Raw genomic sequence first — 12,990 nt, forward strand, 5'->3', positions numbered from 1 at the left:
AACAAGTAATCTAACTAACAATTCCAAAACTACTGTCTTGTACACAGTGTAAGGGGATAAAGAATATGTACATAAGGATATATGAATGAGTGATGGTACAGAGCAGCATAGGCAAGATACAGTAGATGGTATCGAGTACAGTATGTACAAATGAGATGAGTATGTAAACAAAGTGGCATAGTTTAAAGTGGCTAGTGATACATGTATTACATAAGGATACAGTCGATGATATAGAGTACAGTATATACGTATGCAGGATATACTCAGGAAGGTCAAAACCACCCCCAGACTCAGGAAGGTCAAAACCACCCCCAGACTGTTGTGGAATAATCAGAATTGGTTGGTAACATGGGTAAGATGTTTTATATTCATCATATGTTTGTAAGTTACTTCTCATCAGAATGTTATTTTTGTATAATACTGTGGCGGGGTTGCAGTATCTGTTCTATGTCAAGACTAAGTTGCTTGGGCCGGAGAGAGGGGAGAGGTCAAGCGTGGATCTCTTGGCTCCACAATGTCTGTGTGCCAGTCAGTGTGTCTCTGTGATCTTGTCAAGATAGGATGGATTTGATATATGCCTGTTGATATGGAGGATTTGTTTAGGTTCTGAGTTTTCCCATTGAATTAGATCTCATATCGTTGAGTAACTGGATAACGTTATCGTGATAACATTAATAATAATAATAATAATATTTGTTGTTTCTTGTCAATTATTAAACACCCTCATTATTTTATAAATTTGATGGTCCACTGAAAGGATGTAGATCATGAGTTAGTATTTTATTATTTTTCCTATTGCCATTATTTCAGGTTTTTCCAAGTAAAGTTTATATCCTGAGATCCGCATCGAGCTAAAGGCTAGAGCTGCCGTTTTCAATGAGCGGGACACTAATCCAGATGCCTATAAGAAATCCCGCTATGCTCTCAGACGATCCATCAAACAAGCAAAGCATCAATACAGGATTAAGATTGAATCCTAGTACACCGGCTCTGACCGCTCGTTGGATGTGGCAGGGCTTGAAAACTATTATGGACGACAAAGGGAAACCCAGCAGTCCATGCACGAGAGCCTCAGTTGTTCTGGATGACCGTGTGGTAATGCTCTCGGTAGCCAATGTGAGCAAGACCTTTAAACAGGTCAACATTCACAAAGCCAAGGGGCCAGATGGATTACCAGGACGTGTACTCAAAGCATGCATGGATCAAATGGTAAGTGTCTTCACTGAGATTTTCAACCTCTCCCTGACAGAGTCTGTAATACCTACATGTTTCAAGCAGACCACCATAGTCCCTGTGCCCAAGGAAGCGAAGGTAACCTGCCTAAATGATTACCGCCCCGTAGTACTCACATCGGTAGCCATGAGGTCCTTTGAAAGGCAGGTAATGGCTCACATTAAAACCATGATCCCAGAAACCCTAGACCCACTCCAAATCGCTTACCGCACCAACAGATCCACAGATGATGCAATCTCTATTGCACTCCACACTGCCCTTTCCCACATGGACAAAAGGAACACCTATGTGAGAATGCTATTCATTGACTACAGCTCAGCGTTCAACACCATAGTGCCCTCCAAGCTCATCACTAAGCTAAGGACCCTGGGATTAAACACCTCCCTCTGGACTTCCTGACGGGCCGCAACAGGTGGTGAGTGTAGGTAGCAACACATCTGCCAAGCTGATCCTTAACACTGGGGGCCCTCAGGGGTGTGTACTTAGTCCCCTCCTGTACTCCCTGTTCACTCACGACTGCATGGCCAGGCACGACTCCAACACCATCATTAAGTTTGCCGATGACACAACAGTGGTAGGCCTGATCACCGACAACGACGAGACAGCCTATAGGGAGGAGGTCAGAGACGTGGCAGGGTGATGCCAGGACAACAACCTATTCCTCAACGTGATCAAGACAACGGAGATTATTGTGGACAACAGGAAAAGGAAGACTGAATACACGCCCCCATTCTCATCGATGGCGCTGTAGTGGAAAAGGTTGAGGGCTTCAAAGCTCCTTGATGTCCACATCACCAACATACATACCAAGACAGTCGTGAAGAGGGCACGACAACGCCTATTCCCCCTCATGAGACTGAAAAGATTTGTCATGGGTCCTCAGATCCTCAAAATGTTTTACAGCTGCACCATCGAGAGCATCCTGACTGGTTGCATCACAGCCTGGTATGGCCACTGCTCGGCCTCCGACCGCAATAAACTACAGAAGGTAGTGCGTACGGCCCAGTGCATCACTGGGGCCAAGCTTCCTGCCATCCAGGACCTCTATACCAGGCGGTGTCAGAGGAAGGCCCTAAATATTGTCATAGACTCCAGTCACCCTAGTCATAGACTCTTCTCTCTGCTACCGCACGGCAAGCGGTACCGGAGCGTCAAGTCTAGGTCCAAGAGGCTTCTAAACAGCTTCTACCCACAAGCCACCAGACTCCTGAACACATATTCAAATAGCTACTCAGACTATTTGCATTGCCCCCCCCCCCCCCCCCCCCCCCTTCCACACCGCTGAAGTTCTCTGTTTATTATCTATGAATAGTCACTTTAATAACTCTACCAACATGTAGATATTACCTCAATTACCTCCACTAACTGGTGCCTCCGCACATTGACTCTGTATATTGTTATTTTATTACTTGTTACTTTTATTTCTTTAGGAATTTGACTTAAAACTGAATTGTTGGTTCAGAGCTTGTAAGTAAGCATTTCACTGTAAGGTGTTGTATTCGGCACATGTGACAAATAAAATCTGATTTGAACTCAACATCCTCTCCTAATCTGTCCACTGCATAACACTGTTATAGAAGTCTAAGTGGTCAGGTTCTCTCCTGACAGCCTACGGGTCGGGACAGACAACACACTTATAACATAACACTGCAATAACTAACGTAGAACAGAGTCCTGGGAAAGAGCACAACCATAGAATAAGGCTATAAATTAGATATAGGATCTCTTTAAACACTTAAAACACTGCTATAAACGCATTAGAAATATAACACTATTAGAAACACAATGAAACTGTAGTTTAGGTTAGCTTGATTGTCTTTATTCAGTGTCCACTAACCCTAGCTCCAGGTCTTAGGTCGAAGGCCCTAACCCTAGCTCCAGGTCTTAGGTCGAAGGTCCTAACCTAGCTCCAGGTCAAAGGTCCTAAGCCCAGCTCCAGGTCCTAACCCCAGCTCCAGGTCAAAGGTCCTAACCCTAGCTCCAGGTCAAAGGACCTAACCCTAGCTCCAGGTCAAAGGTCCTAACCCTAGCTCCAGGTCAAAGGTCCTAACCCTAGCTCCAGGTCAAAGGTCGAAGGTCCTAGCTCCAGGTCAAAGGTCCTAACCCTAGCTCCAGGTCAAAGGCCCTAACCCTAGCTCCAGATCAAAGGCCCTATCCCTAGCTCCAGGTCAAAGGTCCTAACCCTAGCTCCAGGTCAAAGGCCCTATCCCTAGCTCCATGTCAAAGGCCCTAACCCTAGCTCCAGGTCAAAGGTCCTAACCCTAGCCTAACCCTAGCTCCAGGTCAAAGGCCCTAACCCTAGCTCCAGGTCCTAACCCTAGCTCCAGGTCAAAGGTCCTAACCCTAGCTCCAGGTCAAAGGCCCTAACCCTAACTCCAGGTCAAAGGTCCTAACCCTTGCTCCAGGTCAAAGGTCCTAACCCTTGCTCCAGGTCAAAGGCCCTAACCCTAGCTCCAGGTCAAAGGCCCTAACCCTAGCTCCAGGTCAAAGGTCCTAACCCTTGCTCCAGGTCAAAGGCCCTAACCCTAGCTCCAGGTCAAAGGTCTTAACCCTAGCTCCAGGTCAAAGGTTCTAACCCTAGCTCCAGGTCAAAGGTCCTAACCCTAGCCACCCACCTTAAATCCAGCCTGTTTCAGGAAATGTCCAAGTTTGGAGATGATCTCTTTGAATCGCTCCTGTTGCCAGTTTACCTGTTACACACACACACCACACACACACCACACACACACACACACACTTCCTTTTTAAACATTGCCATATCTGTTACAATACGATTGTACCATAAATTACACCGTTGTCAGAGTAACGGGCATTGCCGTGGCTACACCTAGTAGTAGTGGTAACGTTGTTCTCACCTGGTCCATCTTGTTGACGGCAACAGCGAGCTGCGTGACGCCCAACGAACGGACCAGAAGGCCGTGCTCTCGCGTCTGACCACCTGCCTCGAACCCTGCCTCAAACTCACCTCTGCTGGCATCTACCACTAACACCGCCACGTCCGCCTGTGAGGAGACACACAGGTTATAAAAACATCTGTTGAATTACAGGCCATCATGAGGACATTCTGATCTGTATTACAGGCCATAATGAGGACATTCTGATCTGTATTACAGGCCATCATGAGGACATTCTGATCTGTATTACAGGCCATAATGAGGACATTCTGATCTGTATTACAGACCCTAATGAGGACATTCTGATCTGTATTACAGGCCATAATGAGGACATTCTGATCTGTATTACAGATCCTAATGAGGACATTCTGATCTGTATTAAAGACCCTAATGAGGACATTCTGATCTGTATTACAGGCCATAATGAGGACATTCTGATCTGTATTACAGGCCATAATGAGGACATTCTGATCTGTATTACAGGCCATAATGAGGACATTCTGATCTGTATTACAGGCCATAATGAGGACATTCTGATCTGTATTACAGGCCATAATGAGGACATTCTGATCTGCATTAAAGACCCTAATGAGGACATTCTGATCTGTATTAAAGACCCTAATGAGGACATTCTGATCGGAATTAAAGACCCTAATGAGGACATTCTGATCGGAATTAAAGACCCTAATGAGGACATTCTGATCTGTATTACAGGCCATAATGAGGACATTCTGATCTGTATTACAGGCCATAATGAGGACATTCTGATCTATATTACAGGCCATAATGAGAACATTCTGATCTGTATTAAAGACCCTAATGAGGACATTCTGATCTGTATTACAGGCCATAATGAGGACATTCTGATCAGTATTACAGGCCATCATGAGGACATTCTGATCTGTATTACAGGCCATAATGAGGACATTCTGATCTGTATTACAGGCCATAATGAGGACATTCTGATCTGTATTACAGGCCATAAAGAGGACATTCTGATCTGTATTACAGGCCATAATGAGGACATTCTGATCTGTATTACAGGCCATAATGAGGACATTCTGATCTGTATTAAAGACCCTAATGAGGACATTCTGATCTGTATTACAGGCCATAAAGAGGACATTCTGATCTGTATTACAGGCCATAATGAGGACATTCTGATCTGCATTAAAGACCCTAATGAGGACATTCTGATCTGTATTACAGGCCATAATGAGGACATTCTGATCTGCATTACAGGCCATAATGAGGACATTCTGATCTGTATTACAGGCCATAATGAGGACATTCTGATCTGTATTACAGGCCATAATGAGGACATTCTGATCTGTATTACAGGCCATAAAGAGGACATTCTGATCTGTATTACAGGCCATAATGAGGACATTCTGATCTGTATTACAGGCCATAATGAGGACATTCTGATCTGTATTACAGGCCATAATGAGGACATTCTGATCTGTATTACAGGCCATAATGAGGACATTCTGATCTGTATTAAAGACCCTAATGAGGACATTCTGATCTGTATTACAGGCCATAATGAGGACATTCTGATCTGTATTACAGGCCATAATGAGGACATTCTGATCTGTATTAAAGACCCTAATGAGGACATTCTGATCTGTATTACAGGCCATAATGAGGACATTCTGATCTATATTACAGGCCATAATGAGGACATTCTGATCTGTATTACAGGCCATAATGAGGACATTCTGATCTGCATTAAAGACCCTAATGAGGACATTCTGATCTGTATTACAGGCCATAATGAGGACATTCTGATCTGTATTAAAGACCCTAATGAGGACATTCTGATCTGTATTAAAGACCCTAATGAGGACATTCTGATCTGTATTAAAGACCCTAATGAGGACATTCTGATCTGTATTACAGGCCATAATGAGGACATTCTGATCTGTATTGCAGATCCTAATGAGGACATTCTGATCTGTATTACAGGCCATAATGAGGACATTCTGATCTGCATTACAGGCCATAATGAGGACATTCTGATCTGTATTAAAGACCCTAATGAGGACATTCTGATCTGTATTACAGGCCATAAAGAGGACATTCTGATCTGTATTACAGGCCATAATGAGGACATTCTGATCTGCATTAAAGACCCTAATGAGGACATTCTGATCTGTATTACAGGCCATAATGAGGACATTCTGATCTGTATTACAGGCCATAATGAGGACATTCTGTATAAGCTGTGTCTTTCCATTTATACTGAACAAACGCAACATGCAACAATTTCAAAGATTTACCTAACTTCAAATCAAATCAAACTTTGCCACAAACTTTACCAGTAGTACCAGTAGTACCAGTAGCACCGGTAGCACCAGTAGTACCAGTAGCACCAGTGATACCAGTAGCAACAGTAGTACCGGTAGCACCAGTAGCACCAGTAGTACCAGTAATACCAGTAGCACCATTAGCACCAGTAATACCAGTAGTACCGGTAGCACCAGTATTACCAGTAGCACCAGTAGCACCAGTAGCACCAGTAGCACCTGTAACTTCCCACCAGTAGTACCAGTAGTACCAGTAGCACCAGTAGTACCAGTAGCACCAGTAGCACCATTAGCACCAGTAGTACCGGTAGCACCAGTAGTACCAGTAGCACCAGTAGTACCAGTAGCACCGGTAGTACCGGTAGCACCAGTAGTACCAGTAGCACCAGTAGTACCAGTAGTACCAGTAGCACCAGTAGCACCAATAGTACCAGTAGCACCTGTAACTTCCCACCAGTAGTACCAGTAGTACCAGTAGCACCAGTAGCACCAGTAGTACCAGTAGCACCGGTAGCACCAGTAGCACCAGTAGTACCGGTAGCACCAGTAGCACCAGTAGTACCAGTAGCACCAGTAGCACCAGTAGTACCAGTAGCACCTGTAACTTCCCACCAGTAGTACCAGTAGCACCAGTAGTACCAGTAGTACCGGTAGCACCAGTAGCACCAGTAGTACCAGTAGCACCAGTAGTACCAGTAGCACCAGTAGCACCAGTAGCACCAGTAGTACCAGTACCACCAGTAGTACCAGTAGCACCTGTAACTTCCCACCAGTAGCACCAGTAGTACCAGTAGCACCAGTAGTACCAGTAGCACCAGTAGCACCAGTAGTACCAGTAGCACCGGTAGTACCGGTAGCACCAGTAGCACCAGTAGCACCAATAGTACCAGTAGCACCTGTAACTTCCCACCAGTAGTACCAGTAGTACCAGTAGCACCAGTAGCACCAGTAGCACCAGTAGCACCAATAGTACCAGTAGCACCTGTAACTTCCCACCAGTAGTACCAGTAGTACCAGTAGCACCGGTAGCACCAGTAGCACCAGTAGTACCAGTAGCACCAGTAGTACCAGTAGTACCAGTAGCACCAGTAGCACCAGTAACTTCCCACCAGTAGTACCAGTAGTACCAGTAGCACCAGTAGTACCAGTAGCACCAGTAGCACCGGTAGCACCAGTAGCACCAGTAGTACCAGTAGCACCAGTAGCACCAGTAGTACCAGTAGCTTCCCACCAGTAGTACCAGTAGCACCAGTAGTACCAGTAGCACCAGTAGCACCAGTAGTACCAGTACCACCAGTAGTACCAGTAGCACCTGTAACTTCCCACCAGTAGCACCAGTAGTACCAGTAGCACCAATAGTACCAGTAGCACCAGTAGTACCAGTAGTACCAGTAGTACCAGTAGCACCAGTAGTACTAGTAGTACCAGTAGCACCTGTAACTTCCCACCAGTAGTACCAGTAGCACCAGTAGTACCAGTAGTACCGGTAGTACCAGTAGCACCAGTAGTACCAATAGCACCAGTAGTACCAGTAGCACCAGTAATACCAGTAGCACCAGTAGTACCAGTAGTACAAGTAGCACCTGTAACTTCCCACCAGTAGTACCAGTAGCACCAGTAGTACCAGTAGTACCGGTAGTACCAGTAGCACCAGTAGTACCAATAGCACCAGTAGTACCAGTAGCACCAGCAGTACCAGTAGTACCAGTAGCACCTGTAACTTCCCACCAGTAGTACCAGTAGCACCAGTAGTACCAGTAGTACCAGTAGTACCGGTAGTACCAGTAGCACCAGTAGTACCAGTAGCACCAGTAGTACCAGTAGTACCAGTAGCACCAGTAGTACCAGTAGTACCAGTAGTACCAGTAGCACCAGTAGTACCAATAGCACCAGTAGTACCAGTAGCACCAGTAGTACCAGTAGCACCAGTACCACCAGTAGTACCAGTAGCACCTTTAACTTCCCACCAGTAGCACCAGTAGCACCAGTAGTACCAGTAGCACCAGTAGTACCAGTAGCACCAGTAGCACCAGTAGTACCAGTAGCACCAGTAGTACCAATAGTACCAGTAGTACCAGTAGTATCAGTAGCACCAGTAGTACCAGTAGTACCAGTAGCACCAGTAGTACCAATAGTACCAGTAGTACCAGTAGCACCAGTAGCACCAGTAGCACCAGTAGTACCAGTAGTACCAGTAGTACCAATAGCACCAGTAGTACCAGTAGTACCAGTAGCACCAGTAGCACCAGTAGTACCAGTAGCACCAGTAGTACCAGTACCACCAATAGTACCAGTAGCACCTGTAACTTCCCACCAGTAGTACCAGTAGTACCAGTAGCACCGGTAGCACCAGTAGTACCAGTAGTACCAGTAGTACCAGTTGTAAAATAAACAAATACAAGTTTTTGATTGAAACTTATTTTACGAGAAATAGTGAATCCTGTCAAGGGTGGCAATATTTCTGATGAGTCAACGCATGTTAGGGATGAGGTCTGGACGTACCTGGGCTTCTCCAGTGATCATGTTAGGGATGAGGTCTGGACGTACCTGGGCCTCTCCAGTGACCATGTTAGGGATGAAGTCTGGACGTACCTGGGCCTCTCCAGTGATCATGTTAGGGATGAAGTCTGGACGTATCTGGGCCTCTCCAGTGATCATGTTAGGGATGAGGTCTGGACGTACCTGGGCCTCTCCAGTGACCATGTTAGGGATGAAGTCTGGACGTACCTGGGCCTCTCCAGTGATCATGTTAGGGATGAGGTCTGGACGTACCTGGGCTTCTCCAGTGATCATGTTAGGGATGAGGTCTGGACGTACCTGGGACTCTCCAGTGACCATGTTAGGGATGAGGTCTGGACGTACCTGGGCTTCTCCAGTGATCATGTTAGGGATGAGGTCTGGACGTACCTGGGCCTCTCCAGTGATCATGTTAGGGATGAAGTCTGGACGTACCTGGGCCTCTCCAGTGATCATGTTAGGGATGAGGTCTGGACGTACCTGGGCCTCTCCAGTGATCATGTTAGGGATGAGGTCTGGACGTACTTGGGCCTCTCCAGTGATCATGTTAGGGATGAAGTCTGGACGTACCTGGGCCTCTCCAGTGATCATGTTAGGGATGAAGTCTGGGCGTACCTGGGCCTCTCCAGTGATCATGTTAGGGATGAAGTCTGGACGTACCTGGGCCTCTCCAGTGATCATGTTAGGGATGAAGTCTGGGCGTACCTGGGCCTCTCCAGTGATCATGTTAGGGATGAAGTCTGGGCGTACCTGGGCCTCTCCAGTGATCATGTTAGGGATGAGGTCTGGACGTACCTGGGCCTCTCCAGTGATCATGTTAGGGATGAGGTCTGGACGTACCTGGGCCTCTCCAGTGATCATGTTAGGGATGAGGTCTGGACGTACCTGGGCCGCTCCAGTGATCATGTTAGGGATGAGGTCTGGACGTACCTGGGCCTCTCCAGTGACTGTTTTGGGGATGAGGTCTGGACGTACCTGGGCCTCTCCAGTGACTGTTTTGGGGATGAGGTCTGGACGTACCTGGGCCGCTCCAGTGATCATGTTAGGGATGAGGTCTGGACATACCTGGGCTTCTCCAGTGATCATGTTAGGGATGAAGTCTGGGCGTACCTGGGCTTCTCCAGTGACTGTTTTGGGGATGAGGTCTGGACGTACCTGGGCCGCTCCAGTGATCATGTTAGGGATGAGGTCTGGACGTACCTGGGCCGCTCCAGTGATCATGTTAGGGATGAAGTCTTTGTGTCCAGGAGCGTCCATCAGAGTCACCACCTTAGAGGCCGTCTCAAACTTAGTCATCCCCACGTCCATGGTTACACCCCTGGAAAACACACACACACACACACACACACGGATTCAGTGGGTGTTTTGCAGAGTAGGTAGGTATGTGTGTGGAACCGTCTGTCTGTACCTGTTCCTCTCCTCCCCGGTCTCATCCAGGACCCATGCGTAGGCGAACGAGGCCTTGCCAGCCTTTTTGGACTCCTGTTCGTACTTGTGCATGGTGCGTTTATTGACGTTTCCCAACAGGTACAGCAGGTGACCCATCAGAGTGCTCTTCCCAGCATCCACATGACCTGGAGAGGAGGGGGGGTGAAGAGAAAACAGGAATCGTACTGAACATGTTCCGATCGATCTCTGTGACCGCTCAGAGTACGGCCTCTGTGACCGCTCAGAGTACGGCCTCTGTGACCGCTCAGAGTACGGCCTCTGTGACCGCTCAGAGTACGGCCTCTGTGACCGCTCAGAGTACGGCCTCTGTGACCGCTCAGAGTACGGCCTCTGTGACCGCTCAGAGTACGGCCTCTGTGACCGCTCAGAGTACGGCCTCTGTGACCACGCCGACAGTGTAGCCGCTGTAACCACGCCGACAGTGCAGCCTCTGTAACCACGCCGACAGTGCAGCCTCTGTAACCAGGCCGACAGTGCAGCCTCTGTAACCAGGCCGACAGTGCAGCCTCTGTAACCACGCCGACAGTGCAGCCTCTGTAACCACGCCGACAGTGCAGCCTCTGTAACCACGCCGACAGTGCAGCCTCTGTAACCACGCCGACAGTGCAGCCTCTGTAACCAGGCCGACAGTGCAGCCTCTGTAACCACGCCGACAGTGCAGCCTCTGTAACCACGCCGACAGTGCAGCCTCTGTAACCACGCCGACAGTGCAGCCTCTGTAACCACGCCGACAGTGCAGCCTCTGTAACCACGCCGACAGTGCAGCCTCTGTAACCACGCCGACAGTGCAGCCTCTGTAACCACGCCGACAGTGCAGCCTCTGTAACCACGCCGACAGTGCAGCCTCTGTAACCACGCCGACAGTGTAGCCTCTGTAACCACGCCGACAGTGCAGCCTCTGTAACCACGCCGACAGTGCAGCCTCTGTAACCACGCCGACAGTGCAGCCTCTGTAACCACGCCGACAGTGCAGCCTCTGTAACCACGCCGACAGCGTAGCCTCTGTAACCACGCCGACAGTGTAGCCTCTGTAACCACGCCGACAGTGTAGCCTCTGTAACCACGCCGACAGTGTAGCCTCTGTAACCATGCCGACAGCGTAGCCTCTGTAACCAGGCCGACAGTGCAGCCTCTGTAACCACGCCGACAGTGTAGCCTCTGTAACCACGCCGACAGTGTAGCCTCTGTAACCACGCCGACAGTGTAGCCTCTGTAACCACGCCGACAGTGTAGCCTCTGTAACCACGCCGACAGCGTAGCCTCTGTAACCACGCCGACAGTGTAGCCTCTGTAACCACGCCGACAGTGCAGTCTCTAACCACGCCGACAGTGTAGCCTCTGTAACCACGCCGACAGCGTAGTTTATGTTATTCAGTCCATGCATGAGTGTGTGAGAGGAATGTGGCGTTCCAGGAGACACGTGTGTTTATGTACCTATAACCACCAGGTTGAGTAGAGACTTGCCCCCTTGTCTCTTCTCCAGCTCTGCCCTGACGTTCAGCTGTTGCTTGGCCTTCCCCGGGGTACGTCCTGGGGTGGGGACGGAAGGGGGCTCCTCTGCCCCCCCGAACCCTTTAGAGGGTGTCTCCGGACGCTTGGAGGGGGTTTCAGGGCTGGTTTTCATGGTCATGATGTCATCAGGGCTACCCCCACGATGGACGGAGGGGCTGGGGACAACCCCGTTCTCCTCTGTACTGGATGGACAGGACAACAAGAAGACAAGAATAATATATTTAACTTCTTCTTCTTCTTAAGGAAATCTTCAGTATAACCCTGGTAAGACATGCTACAATCAAGTTAGTTTGTTTTGATAGGACAGTGAAGAGGGGACAGTGGAGAGGGGACAGGGGAGAGGGGACAGGGGAGAGGAGACAGGGGAGAGGAGACAGGGGAGAGGAGACAGGGGACAGGGGAGAGGAGACAGGGGAGAGGGGACAGGAGACAGGGAAGAGGGGGCCGGGAAGAGGGGACCGGGGAGAGGAGACAGGGGAGAGGAGACAGGGGAGAGGAGACAGGGGAGAGGAGACAGGGGAGAGGAGACAGGGGAGAGGGGACAGGAGACAGGGAAGAGGGGGCCGGGAAGAGGGGACCGGGAAGAGGGGACAGGGGAGAGGGGACAGTGGAGAGGAGACAATGGAGAGGAGACAATGGAGAGGGGACAATGGAGAGGAGACAGGGGAGAGGTGACAGGGGAGAGGGGACAGGAGACAGGGAAGAGGGGACCGGGAAGAGGGGACCGGGAAGAGGGGACAGGGGAGAGGAGACAGGGAAGAAGAGACAGGGAAGAAGAGACAGGGAAGAAGAGACAGGGGAGAGGAGACAGGGAAGAAGAGACAGGGAAGAAGAGAGAGAAGAGGGGACAGGGGAGAGGGGACAGGGAAGAAGAGACAGGTAAGAAGAGACAGGGAAGAAGAGACAGGGGAGAGGAGACAGGGAAGAAGAGACAGGGAAGAAGAGAGAGAAGAGGGTACAGGGAAGAGGGGACAGGGAAGAGGGGACCGGGAAGAGGGGACCGGGAAGTGGGGACAGGGAAGAGGGGACCGGGAAGAGCGGACCGGGAAGAGCGGACCGGGAAGAGCGGACCGGGA

General features: G+C 49.2%; 1 protein-coding gene across 3 annotated transcripts in view; it reads right to left on the reverse strand.

Annotated features, from left to right (window-relative positions):
• Window positions 1-12,990, reverse strand: part of LOC110532856 (HBS1-like protein) — a 104,051-nt gene that overhangs the window by 22,047 nt on the left and 69,014 nt on the right. For all 3 annotated transcript variants that reach the window (XM_036973342.1, XM_036973344.1, XM_036973343.1), the window contains 5 exons: window positions 11,837-12,096; window positions 10,362-10,527; window positions 10,154-10,271; window positions 4,089-4,235; window positions 3,849-3,923 (listed from right to left, as the gene is read on the reverse strand). In XM_036973342.1, the coding sequence (XP_036829237.1) occupies window positions 3,849-3,923; window positions 4,089-4,235; window positions 10,154-10,271; window positions 10,362-10,527; window positions 11,837-12,096 (766 nt within the window). The remainder of the gene's footprint in view (window positions 1-3,848; window positions 3,924-4,088; window positions 4,236-10,153; window positions 10,272-10,361; window positions 10,528-11,836; window positions 12,097-12,990) is intronic.

This window comes from Oncorhynchus mykiss, unplaced genomic scaffold, assembly GCF_013265735.2.
Source record: "Oncorhynchus mykiss isolate Arlee unplaced genomic scaffold, USDA_OmykA_1.1 un_scaffold_232, whole genome shotgun sequence".
Classification (NCBI taxonomy): Eukaryota; Metazoa; Chordata; class Actinopteri; order Salmoniformes; family Salmonidae; genus Oncorhynchus; species Oncorhynchus mykiss.